The 12,341-nt window shown below is 31.2% G+C and overlaps 1 protein-coding gene across 1 annotated transcript in view; it reads left to right on the top strand.

Annotated features, from left to right (window-relative positions):
- The window catches only part of LOC145330336 (nephrin-like), an 82,604-nt gene that overhangs the window by 60,435 nt on the left and 9,828 nt on the right, over positions 1–12,341 (top strand). The window contains exons 15-19 of the mRNA XM_080174969.1: positions 783–870; positions 2,244–2,309; positions 4,072–4,113; positions 8,907–9,067; positions 11,618–11,711. Of these exons, the coding sequence (XP_080031095.1) occupies positions 783–870; positions 2,244–2,309; positions 4,072–4,113; positions 8,907–9,067; positions 11,618–11,711 (451 nt within the window). The remainder of the gene's footprint in view (positions 1–782; positions 871–2,243; positions 2,310–4,071; positions 4,114–8,906; positions 9,068–11,617; positions 11,712–12,341) is intronic.

The following is a 12,341-nucleotide window of genomic DNA, read 5'->3' as shown; positions in this document are numbered from 1 at the left end:
CCTCTTACTGGATGAGCGAACTGGCCTATAGATAAATTCCAAGTTTGCATCCTAAATTGACGAAAATTTTTCCTTTGTCATAATGTCCACGTATATTCTATTATCCATTTCTTTAAGCATAGGTAAATAGAAGATAAATATGAACCACTTTCCTTCGTAAATTTTCGTATTTTCAATTGTTTAAAAGATATGACAGAACCATCCTTTTGATCTAAATTTTCATTACTTTAATAGAATAATCCTTGGTTGTAGTATCCTTGTGTACCTGAAACTTATACAGATCATAAATACCAGGGATAAAAGGAACAACCACAGTATATATTTATTAGCATACTTCAGGGAGTTGTGAATGGAGATAAGTCACTCAAAAATCAGACATATGACGTCATAAAAATGAGGGAGATGAGAGGAAAAGTGGGAAAGAAAACCTCCTAGAAAGGAGATGGATAATCCATAATTTTTATGACGTCACATGTCTGATTTTTAGTGACCTTCTCCATTTACCAGGAAGGGCTGTTTATTACACTGGTACCTAAAGTTTTATAACTTATGTCAACTTATTTATTGGCTTAAAAACTTTGTGTACTTGAATTGTGATTGGTTGGATCCAAACCACAAGTTTTCAACCAATAATTTTGATCTACAGAAAGGGTTATTGTGTTTATCATAATTGTGAATGTACATAAATTTTTCTCTATTGTCTTATCCCTAAAGATCACTGCCCTTCACCCTTGTTTAAAACCTTTCAAATATTTTGATTTTAAATTTGTATTATTTTCCAGAGTTCTGAAGCCCTGTGCAATGTGGATCCAACAGTTTTACTTCTGGAAAAGGTCACCAGGCAATATCATGCTAACTACTCTTGTAAAGGTATAGATAGATAGATAGATAGATAGATAGAAAGATAGATAGATAGATAGATAGATAGATAGATAGATAGATAGATAGATAGATAGATAGATAGATAGATAGATAGATAGATAGATAGATAGATAGATAGATAGATAGATAGATAGATAGATAGATAGATAGATAGATAGATAGATAGATAGATAGATAGATAGATAGATAGATAGATAGATAGATAGATAGATAGATAGATAGATAGATAGATAGATAGATAGATAGATAGATAGATAGATAGATAGATAGATAGATAGATAGATAGATAGATAGATAGATAGATAGATAGATAGATAGATAGATAGATAGATAGATAGATAGATAGATAGATAGATAGATAGATAGATAGATAGATAGATAGATAGATAGATAGATAGATAGATAGATAGATAGATAGATAGATAGATAGATAGATAGATAGATAGATAGATAGATAGATAGATAGATAGATAGATAGATAGATAGATAGATAGATAGATAGATAGATAGATAGATAGATAGATAGATAGATAGATAGATAGATAGATAGATAGATAGATAGATAGATAGATAGATAGATAGATAGATAGATAGATAGATAGATAGATAGATAGATAGATAGATAGATAGATAGATAGATAGATAGATAGATAGATAGATAGATAGATAGATAGATAGATAGATAGATAGATAGATAGATAGATAGATAGATAGATAGATAGATAGATAGATAGATAGATAGATAGATAGATAGATAGATAGATAGATAGATAGATAGATAGATAGATAGATAGATAGATAGATAGATAGATAGATAGATAGATAGATAGATAGATAGATAGATAGATAGATAGATAGATAGATAGATAGATAGATAGATAGATAGATAGATAGATAGATAGATAGATAGATAGATAGATAGATAGATAGATAGATAGATAGATAGATAGATAGATAGATAGATAGATAGATAGATAGATAGATAGATAGATAGATAGATAGATAGATAGATAGATAGATAGATAGATATATAGATAGATAGATAGATAGATAGATAGATAGATAGATAGATAGATAGATAGATATATAGATAGATAGATAGATAGATAGATAGATAGATAGATAGATAAATAGATTGAAAAGTGGTATGATAGTTAAAGGTGGTTAGTTAGTAAGATTTCTAGAAAGGTAGATAGATAGATACATTGAAATATTTCAGTTAATTTCAACTAGAAATTCCAAAATTCCAAATAATTTAAATTATTATTCAACTATACAAAATATTTCAAAATTGATGTCATCGTTTTTAACTCACAATTTATGTTCTTATTATCTTAGATTCCCCTACTCTGTTTTTTCAGGTATAAATTCAGCTGGCGAGAGTCCTGTGTCTGCGGAACTTGAGCTCCAGGTCTTTTATCCGCCAGGTAAAGATAATTCTCCCTTTTCAGCAGGGCTTAGCAGCCGCGAATAAGTCTCAAATTTAAACCCGTTTTGATGCTTTAAAAATTGTTAGTAAAGAGCTGAATCTATAATTTAGTATATCAATTCTATTTAAAATTGAAAAATAAAATATTTTTGTGGCGTAATGTTGGCGTAAAACTTGTTTTGTTCTGTTTTTAAATGGAAGTGTGTAAGATCGGTGGGGGTAGGGTGAGAAGGAAGTGGAATATGGTGAATTTGTCACTTAGAATCCCTTGTCCGTGGCAAGATAGTAAAAAAATGAGGCAGCTGACGCGCGGCTGCTGAGCCCTGCTTTTCAGCAATTGTTTTAGCAAAGAAAATAAAACCAAGAAACCTCTAAATTATCTTTAGTTTTCAATTAATACAAACTTAAACGATTAAGGCATTGTATTATAAAACCTAATATTGGAGGCTTAAACCATGCTTTTAATAATTAATCTTCTAAAATGCACCCATACTACTACTAACCCTTTTGTTTTTATATTACACGCATTAGTTTAAGTTTAAAACTAGATTCGATATGTTGATTAAAAATCGTCATAGCTAAAAATGTTAATGCTATCTTTAATAGGTGCAACTCATAACCACTATTTCTTGACATTCAGACAAATGTCGTGAAATCAAAGCGCTTGTTACTTGCAATAATTAGGTTTTAAATCAACAATCAACAAAAAAAATCTTATTAACAGAACGATAAAAAGCTTTCAGATTCTTTTTCGCTGAGTTTTACATTTCTAGTATGCTTACTCTAATTCAACTGAATTATATTAATTTCGTAGCTCATTCCGAAAGAAATTCCTTTTCCAAAATGCATCTCAAATTTAGATCACCATGAATAGTTTTAAACATTTTTACAGCATAAAGAGTTTGATTACTTTTTTTTCTTCATTTTTTTATCATCACATTTGTTCTTGTTTTTAACTAGATATACTAATGATAAAAATATATCCAATAAACAAAGAAGAACGATGACTTTCTTTCTGAAGCTTAAGACCTCGCTAACCGCTAAACCGATAAGGCTGTGCATTTTAAGAAATATATATTCTGGTCATGTGGTTTTAAGTTATTTCAGTAGCTGTACAAACATTGCAAATAAATGTAGATTCCCAAATTTGTGTTAGAAATTTGGTTGTAATCCATAATTAATGCTGGAAAATTATCAGGACTCGGCAGCCGCGTGTAAGCCTCATTGAAATCTTCATTTTTTTACTTTGAAATTTAGCTGGATGTCTTAACCTGTTCCGAAACAGACAATCCATAATTTTCGAAATGGCACACAGGTAGGTTTTAATTTGAGGCTGAGGCGCGACTGCCAGGCCCTGAAATGATGTTACAAATAAACTACAACATATATTTATTTATTAATGGTTTCGAATCCGATTTAAATCCACTGGATTAGAACTGGTTTTAAGCTTTACTGACAAATTGTGTATCGTTTCGTATTATAGACAACTTTCCAACGATAATAGAAAATCAAAATTTTATCCATGTTTATTGGCCCTGCACTTTTATTCCCTCGGGGCCAATATAACAGAAATTGATATTTTTTAGCACAAAATGTAATTTTTTTAAAATTACTAACTTACTTAATTTTTTTATTCATAAATAAAGGCATTTTAAACAATTATTAAGTCTCTTTTTATTCTACAATTTAATATTAAGAATTTGTTTCCTCGTCATCTCGGTTCTAAATTAATGAATTAATTTATATTTTCTATTTTGCAGGAAAGGCCAGAATAGTGCGGGACAAAGAAACAGTCATCAAAGGTAAATTATTTAGAAGCGGAGCTGCTCCATAGTTTTATTAGTCGCGCGGTATGTCTGTATATTAATTAACATCTATCTATATAATGTTAACTGGATCTCGCTAAACGTTGAACTTATATGTTTCTCCTTTAGATTAGGGCTTTTTATAGTAAAGTTTTATAACTATCTCTACGCTTACAAGATGAATCGCTCCTATAAAAATTATTCCAAAAAATATTTTACTTTTTAAAACCTAAATATGAAAGTTAAGAGTCGCCCCCTTCCATCAAGTTCCCCTTGAAATAAATCATAATTTTAACATAATTCAGTAAAATAAGTTTTTATTTTTTTAAAAAGATTGTCCTTGCTTAAAATTAATTACTTTTCTTTTCATTAAGAGAAAAAATTTACATTTTAGAGTTGTAAAAAATTATTTTAAGCTTTTATCCTTTTAATTTTGTCACTTTTCTCTTACCTTCGCTCTCTCTAGAGAGTAAGAAAGTGGGAGAGAGAGAGAGAGAGAGAGTGAGAGAGTGTGAGAGAGAGAGAGAGAAGAGAGAGAGAGAGAGAGAGAGAGAGAGAGAGAGAGAGAGAGAGGGGGAGAGAAAAAAAAGAAAAGAAAGATCCTAAGAATAAAATAAAGCAAGAGATGTATATCTCCTTCCCTTTTTTGATCATCTTTTTCGTCTGTACCAAATTGTGTTCTGTCACGTAGCTGTGTTAATATGATCGACACTATTGGTTGATTTTCAATGACCTAATTGAGAGTCACAACGATGGGGAGATAGTTATTTAACTCTTCTCCCTTTAGTGTTTTTCTCTAATATTTGTAACATAAGATTTTGATATTTTCACAAAATCAATAAAAACACTTTTAGAGTAGCTTTGCTTCTAAAAAATAACCTTCTTTTATTTCCCTTCCTCTTACCTTTATATTTATATTTTTGTCTTAACAACTCTAGCAATAAAAAGAGATGAAATTATCCATGCTTCTGCATTACAGCAAAAAAGAATATTTAGCAAATTTATCGTAAATAAAAAAGACAAATGATAGGCCAATACACAGAAAAAATTTTTTTTTAGCAGGCCAGTATACATTTTGAATGACCAATGGAAGGCCAGTATAACGTCATTTTTTTGTAGGCTTCCGGGATTTTATTTGTTATTAATGCTATCCCAGTCAAAAACATTGACTTAATGACGACGTGCAATTGCAATGATATATGACTTATGTCGACTTAGACTATATGACTTTTAAAAGTAGATAAGGCTGATATACAAACGACAATCATTAAATTAGACTTGGCTTTAATAGTGTTCATAACTGCTATAATATCGACATATTTTGATACCATAAATATATATATATTATAAAGGGCATTACCGGCTAAGAACGCTTATAGTTAATTGGATATAGTCCCTTTCTTGACAACGCCTCTTATGGGGCATTTCGACACATTTAGATTTTCTCCTATTTCTATCCCCTGCGGAGGGGCTCTAACCCAGCGGGGACAATTGCTTAACCCTGCGGGACAATCACCTGACCTTACCTATAATAGCGTGTCAAAAGCTACTGTAAAATTACGACGAAACACCCCTTAAGAGGTGTTATCATGAAAGGGACTATACCCGTTTAGTTTTTTTTTTGAAAGGATAACAAATTATGCTTTTTGGAAGAAACATTCAAATTGTCCTTTTTCATCCTAGAGAATCAGCATTAAGCAAAACATTATCGGATCAACTGAAAATTTATTGCCTATTTCTTCCCTAATTTCCGAAGTTGTACAGCAGATAACCCAAATATTGCAAAACCTATTTTTAGCTACTCTTGTCAAAGGAAAAAGCAACATAATGTATAAACGATTTATACATTCAAAATTTTAATTTGTAAGTTTGAAGCTTTTTAAAAGCTAGAAGTAAATATTGAGATAGGATGAGGAAACTATGAACACAATCGGCAACTCGAATTCAGCTGACCTTTTTCATCCTAGAGAATCAGCATTAAGCAAAATATTATCGTCAACAGTACAATGGGGTAAAACAATATTTTATGTGCAAAAATTATCTTTTGATTTGACTATAGGATAGGTTAGGAGTTTGAGTTGAGTTTTTTGTAGCAAAACTACTTTACAATTCACTTTCTCTGTCTGTCCGTATTTCTCTAAAGGAAAAACAACATTTTCTCGGCTGTTATCTAAACTAGACTACAGATTTTTTATGAAGATACTCCTTACCAAATAGCATTAGTATTTAACACACTTTAACCGTCGGTCTGACGGTCAGGCTACAATAAACTTATAACTTTTCGTGTTTTTCTATTATTTATCATATTCTTGTATTTTTTATAACAACAGAATATCTACATTATGATTTTTTTCAGTTTGTATATTATTATCTATTACTTCTGTCAGAATTTGTTTTGGCACAATATTATTCTGAATTGTCTGTTGTATACTGTATTGCCTATTACCAAAATTAAAGAAAAGCCTGCTACAGCTTCTTACTGATAATATGGTTGTACAATGTACATGATTCCTACAATTTCCTTTTTGTGACAACAGATCTATAGTATGAATGTATATACAGACAACTACCTCCCTTCCTTTTTTAACGGCCCTCTTCGTCTGCTTCTAAATTATTTTCTGCTACTTGGTTGTGTTATTATAATCGACACCATTGGTTGATTTTCAATGACCCAATAGAAAGGTTGCACAAGGTGATTTCGATGGGGAGATACAGTTATTTATCCCCCTTTCTCTCTCAAGTGTTTTACTCTAAATTTGAGACTAGCCTTAGTTTGTTCTCAAAATATAGAGCATAAAAGTAAAATAATAGAAGGAGAATCAGATAAATAATAATATTTCCCCGCTCCGTGGGCCTTATGTCGACTTTTAATTGGGTCGCTACAAAATATCAGAAGGCAATTTGCTAGCAGGCGAAAAAGGTCACCAATGAACCCAGGTAGTTATCTGGATTATCTATCTATACTTATAAATTTATTTAGTAAGACAAAAAATAAAATAAAATCTATAATTTTACCATATTTATAAGAAATATGGTATGCAATATTTAAATTTTGACGCATTTGTCGCATATTTGTAAATGAGCGTACGCAAATACAGCAGTTTGAAAGATAATTATAAAAAAAACGTTTAGAAGTTAAATAACAGCTGAGAAAATTATAAGTTATAGTGTAGAATCGTTAATTCGCAGAGATTTCTCAATTGTAAAATTTATTTATTTCAAGAAAAAAATTACTATTTGACCCTTTACACTTGTATATAAAATTGTTTCTAGTATAACATTACCTCACACTACTCTAATACAAGAAAATAAATAGAGCAATAAGAATATTTATTAAAGCTAAGCTTTTCTTGAATTAGGGTCGGTCCGGACGTCCGTCTAATAATCTTTACTCTATAATTGTTACCAGAATGTCCGTACGTCTATTTTAAACATGTAGATTTTTAATTTTTCAACAACAAATGTGATATAATCATCCGATGGATCTGGTTTTTGGTGTACTGATTCCTATTACAATAAGGTACAATGTCACAATATTTTCTAGTTCTGACACTCTACAAGAGTTAATGTTCGTCTATCACACCATTACAGTGCGTAGTTTTATGTTGTATAGGTCTATAACATAAATAAAAACGACATAAATGAGTTATTTTTTAAAAATCAGAATAACCTTTTTTAATTAAATTGAATTAAAAAATTTGTAACTGGACAAAGTGTCTCAAAAATCAGCCATGTGACGTCATAAAATGAGGAATTATCCATCTCTTTTTTGGGCATTAACCTTCCCACTTCTCTTCTCTAATGCCTCATTTTTATGACGTCACATGGCTGATTTTTGAGACACTTTGTCCAGTTTCAATAATTTCAATGTTAGACGTAGTTTTACTACTCTAGAATATATTTCTAATACTACGACAAAGAAAATAACACAATAAAGGAAATTGAAAATAGTTATTTCTTGCATCGTATTATAAACAGCTTTCCGCGGATATAAAATATACAAATAAAAGATTAAAACCAGTTTTTTAGCCCCGAGATGCCGAAGGCATGGGCTAAAAAAACTGGCTTTAATCTTATGATTGTACATTTTTTTATTCGTAGGAACACTAAATATATAAAACGATGCTAGAAAAAATTCTTTCGTGCGGATGTGAACCGGTTCTAATCCACCGGATATTAATCGGTTTCGAATGAAATTGAAAATACATTTTACTCACACCACACATACACACTTACAAATAAAATTACATACATACATTGTATTAAGGGCAAAAAAGTAAAAATATAACTTTAAAATCTTAAACTTGTAACCAAACCCATTTTTGATGAAAGGGGATAAAATAATTGGTTTGATAGTAAACCTTTTTTGCAACGGATGTAAAATATACTTGGATATTATGACAAGGACAAAAATTGTTCACAATTTAGCTTGCTATTTCCCCTGTCATTTATTGGCCACTTTATCCAGTAAAAGGGGAGAGGATCGGGTAAAGTTGGGGATGGTGGAGATTTTTATTTTAGCTCGCTACGTGTATCACTTTTTTTAGGAATTGAAAATCTTGTGTAAGTAAAACTAAATTAATTTTTTACTTTGATATATATCTTATTTAACACTTTTTTTTATCGAGTAAGCCTAAAATGTCAAGTTTGACGTCAAATAAATACGTCTTTAAATAGGATGAGAGGAGAAATGGAAAAAGAAACCCCCCAAAAAAGATGTATTTTTATGACGTCACACGTGACATTTTTCTCTTATTTAATAGTTTTTCTCTTATTTATTCATCTTTTAGGTGACAAGTTAACGTTGACGTGCAGCGTTGCGGAAGCAGGACGACCGGCCGCGACACAGTTCATATGGCGACGCGGCGGACACGAGCTACGCGGGGTCAGATCCGCCTCCTGGCTAATTGATCCGGTCACCCTGGAGACAGAATCGGAAATTTCTTGTCAGGTATGCAACTTTACAAAAATCAGCCATGTGATGTCATAAAAAATGAAGGAGATGAGAGGAGAAGAGGGAAAGTAAAAAAGAGATGGATAATCCCTCATTTGTATAACTTCACATGGCTGATTTAAAAAAAAAGTTAGGTCAGGTATTGTTAGTTTAAAAATTGAGGATAACTGATATATCTTTTTTATGTCATGAAAAATTACACCCCCTGGTGAAAACCCTTTGTACGCGCCTTTAGATAGAAGAGTGCTGCGTTTCTTATCAATTTATCATCCATTGTCTTATCCCTTAAGATCCCTGAAATGAATGGTAGCAAAGTTTGTAACAAGAAATAATGGAGATGTGGTCTATTCTCATTAAGTCAACAATAGTTGGAGAAAAAATGTGTACATTTTGTTTTGCGTACTATTCCGTGAGTCAAAAATGATTCTTGATGTGCAGTAAAAATCTGTTATTGTGATCGTTAAAGAAAAAAGCGATATTCCATATTGCATACCAGCGGCAGAGCCCCTAGCATAAAGGCGCCTATCGAAGGGATATGGAAGGGTAAACAATAGACTTAAACAATACCAATTTATAAAATTAAAATAGCCTAAAACCATCTCAGGACATATAGGAAGCTTCATTGTAAAGGAGAACCATAACGGTTCAGCGGTTAGCGATATCCTTCGCTACAGACAAAAATAGCTTTTTACCATATCCCTAAACCTTTTAGGGCTTTTAATTTTGAGGTTTTGAAGAAAAACTATCTAATACAATCTTTTTAGATAAAGATATAGCTACCTTGAAAAATCACAAACCTATTGGTTTATTCCTTTTAAAGAGCTTTAGCTTAGAGCAAAAAAAAAAGCATGTTACTTTTTCAGAATGTAACTTAAATTCATGTTTAAAACCAACTCTTTTCTTCGACATAAAAAGCGTTTTTTGAAGAAAAAACTTCAAATGTTAGGCATAGAAATCAAAGTGTACGAATCCTATGTATAAAACCTTTTATTTTCTCTCAATAAAAGAATCCTAAAGTTGTCAAACTTGACTGTATCACAGTAAACTCTGTAAAACTCTTATCCTAAAATCAGTATGTACTAATACTGGTTTTAAAATACTCCAGAAACCTTGGCTCACATGTCCCTTGACTATTTTTATTTACAAAGTAATCTTCAAACTTTAACAAAATATCTTTTCATGCTATTATGATCCTTTATTTAACCTCTTTTTAAAAGCAAAGCTTTTCTAAAATTAGGGTCTGTCCGTCCGTCCGTAACGGTTGGCTTTTTTAGTTAATTAAGGCATGTTAGAATTGTCCTATTGATTTCAAACATTGCATTGTGATTCCTGTAGTAGTTGGGTACGATTTAAAAAGTGTAGCAACTCTATAATCGTTATCAGAATGTCCGTACGTCCATTGTAAACATGTTGATTTTTAACTTTTTAACAACAAATTTTTATGTGATATAATAATCAGATTGATCTGATTTTTTGAGTACTGATTCCTTTTACAACAAGGTATATTATCATAAGCGAAGCATCTCTATAATCAAGTCCTATAAATGTAAGTAAGTCCTTACACAGTATTCTGTATTTAAAAAGTTTTGCAACACATTAAATTAAAATTTAGTTACGACTTTTGTATTCTAATTATTCAGTTCTGACACTCCACAAGTGTTAATATTCGTGTGTCCTACTATTTCAGAGCTTCGCTTTTATGGATGTTGTCATCTTTGTTTAACCATATCTTACCAGAACAACATATATACACCTTAATACAAAGTTTTTTAAGAGAAAAGTGGGTATAAAACGACTTAAATATAGAAATTATGTTTTAAGTTTGCGTCTTGGGAGAGAGTAAAAAGTTTGTCTTTTTGTTAAAAAAGAAGGAGATCATTTGTTAGTTGGAAGTATATTAATGTACACTGTAAATTACAGATTTATATCAATCATTTTCTTAATTGCTTAATAAGACAAGTTTGGGGTATAGTCCCTTTCGTAGCAAAGCCTCTTAAGGGGCGTTTCGTCGTATTCTCACAGTAGATTTTCCCCTATTTCTAGCTTCGGCGAGGGCCCTATTCCTGCGTTACAATCACCTAACCCAACTTAACCTAACATAACATAACCTATCAAAAGCTACTCTGAAAATACGACGAAACGCCCCTTAAGAGACGTTGCCTCGAAGTTTGTGGGGAGGTGTAAATCCAATCCGTTACAAAAAGAATCTAAATAAAATAGAAAGTCCTATCCAAAGACTGATTTTACGTTTTGGTAATAATTTAATGTAGAGAAATTTTGTGTTCTTTTGACTTAAATAAAACACTTGATAACTATATTTGTCTAACCGTTCAATTGTCATCCCAAGACCAAGGGTCAAGGTTCAAGGAAAGGGTCATCATTTAAAGAAATCACTAATGGTACTCTGTAACTATACTTCCAACAGACAACTTTTAGGTTGCCCTTACTGTGATTTTTGTAGCCTTAATAGTATGAATGTATTTGGTAAAAGTTTCTATTTGGGAAACTTGTATGTAAATAATTTAATAATATATTTTTTTTGTTTAGGCAATCAATGAAGTTGGGGAAGGAGGGATAGATTCCCAATCTCTGGAGGTTCAGGCCCCGCCTGCATTTATAGAAAGCTTGAAACCGTATACAGGTACATAAGGACAAATACAGCTTACACAAGAAATTAAACCAACCACTTTTTATTATCTAAATATAAAAATAAAATAATGGCTTGGCCAATGAGAAATTACAGCAAGTATTTTTCCAATTATATTTATTGAAGCAAATCATTGGAAATTTGTAATTCTGCTGCAATCTGTTTAAAAGCGAAGCTTTTCTATAATTAGGGTCGGTCTGTCTGTACGTCCGTCCGTTACGGATAGCTTTTTTCGTTAATTTAGGCATGTTAGAACTGTCCTATCGATTTTAAACTTTGCATGATGATTTCTGTAGTAGTTAGGTACGACTTGGAAAGCGTAGTAACTCTATAATCTTTACCATAATGTCCGTACGTCCATTTAAAACATGTTGTTTTTTAACTTTTTAAAAAACAAATTTTGATATGATATACTATTCCGATTGATCTGATTTTTTGCACTACTGATTCCTATTACAACAAGGTACAATATTTTTAGAGGCATCTCTACAATCAAGTCCTAAAGTGTAAGTATGTTCTTAAACAGTATTCTGTATTTGAGAAGTTTTGCGACAAATATACGTATAATTTTGGCAAAACTTTTATATTTATATTTTGCATATTCAGTTCTCACACTCTACAAGA

Source organism: Acartia tonsa, chromosome 10 (assembly GCF_053477335.1).
Source record: "Acartia tonsa isolate MP-2025a chromosome 10, ASM5347733v1, whole genome shotgun sequence".
NCBI classification, from domain to species: domain Eukaryota; kingdom Metazoa; phylum Arthropoda; class Copepoda; order Calanoida; family Acartiidae; genus Acartia; species Acartia tonsa.
Note: the sequence above shows the minus strand (reverse complement) of the source record. Positions and strands in the feature narration are given on the sequence as shown.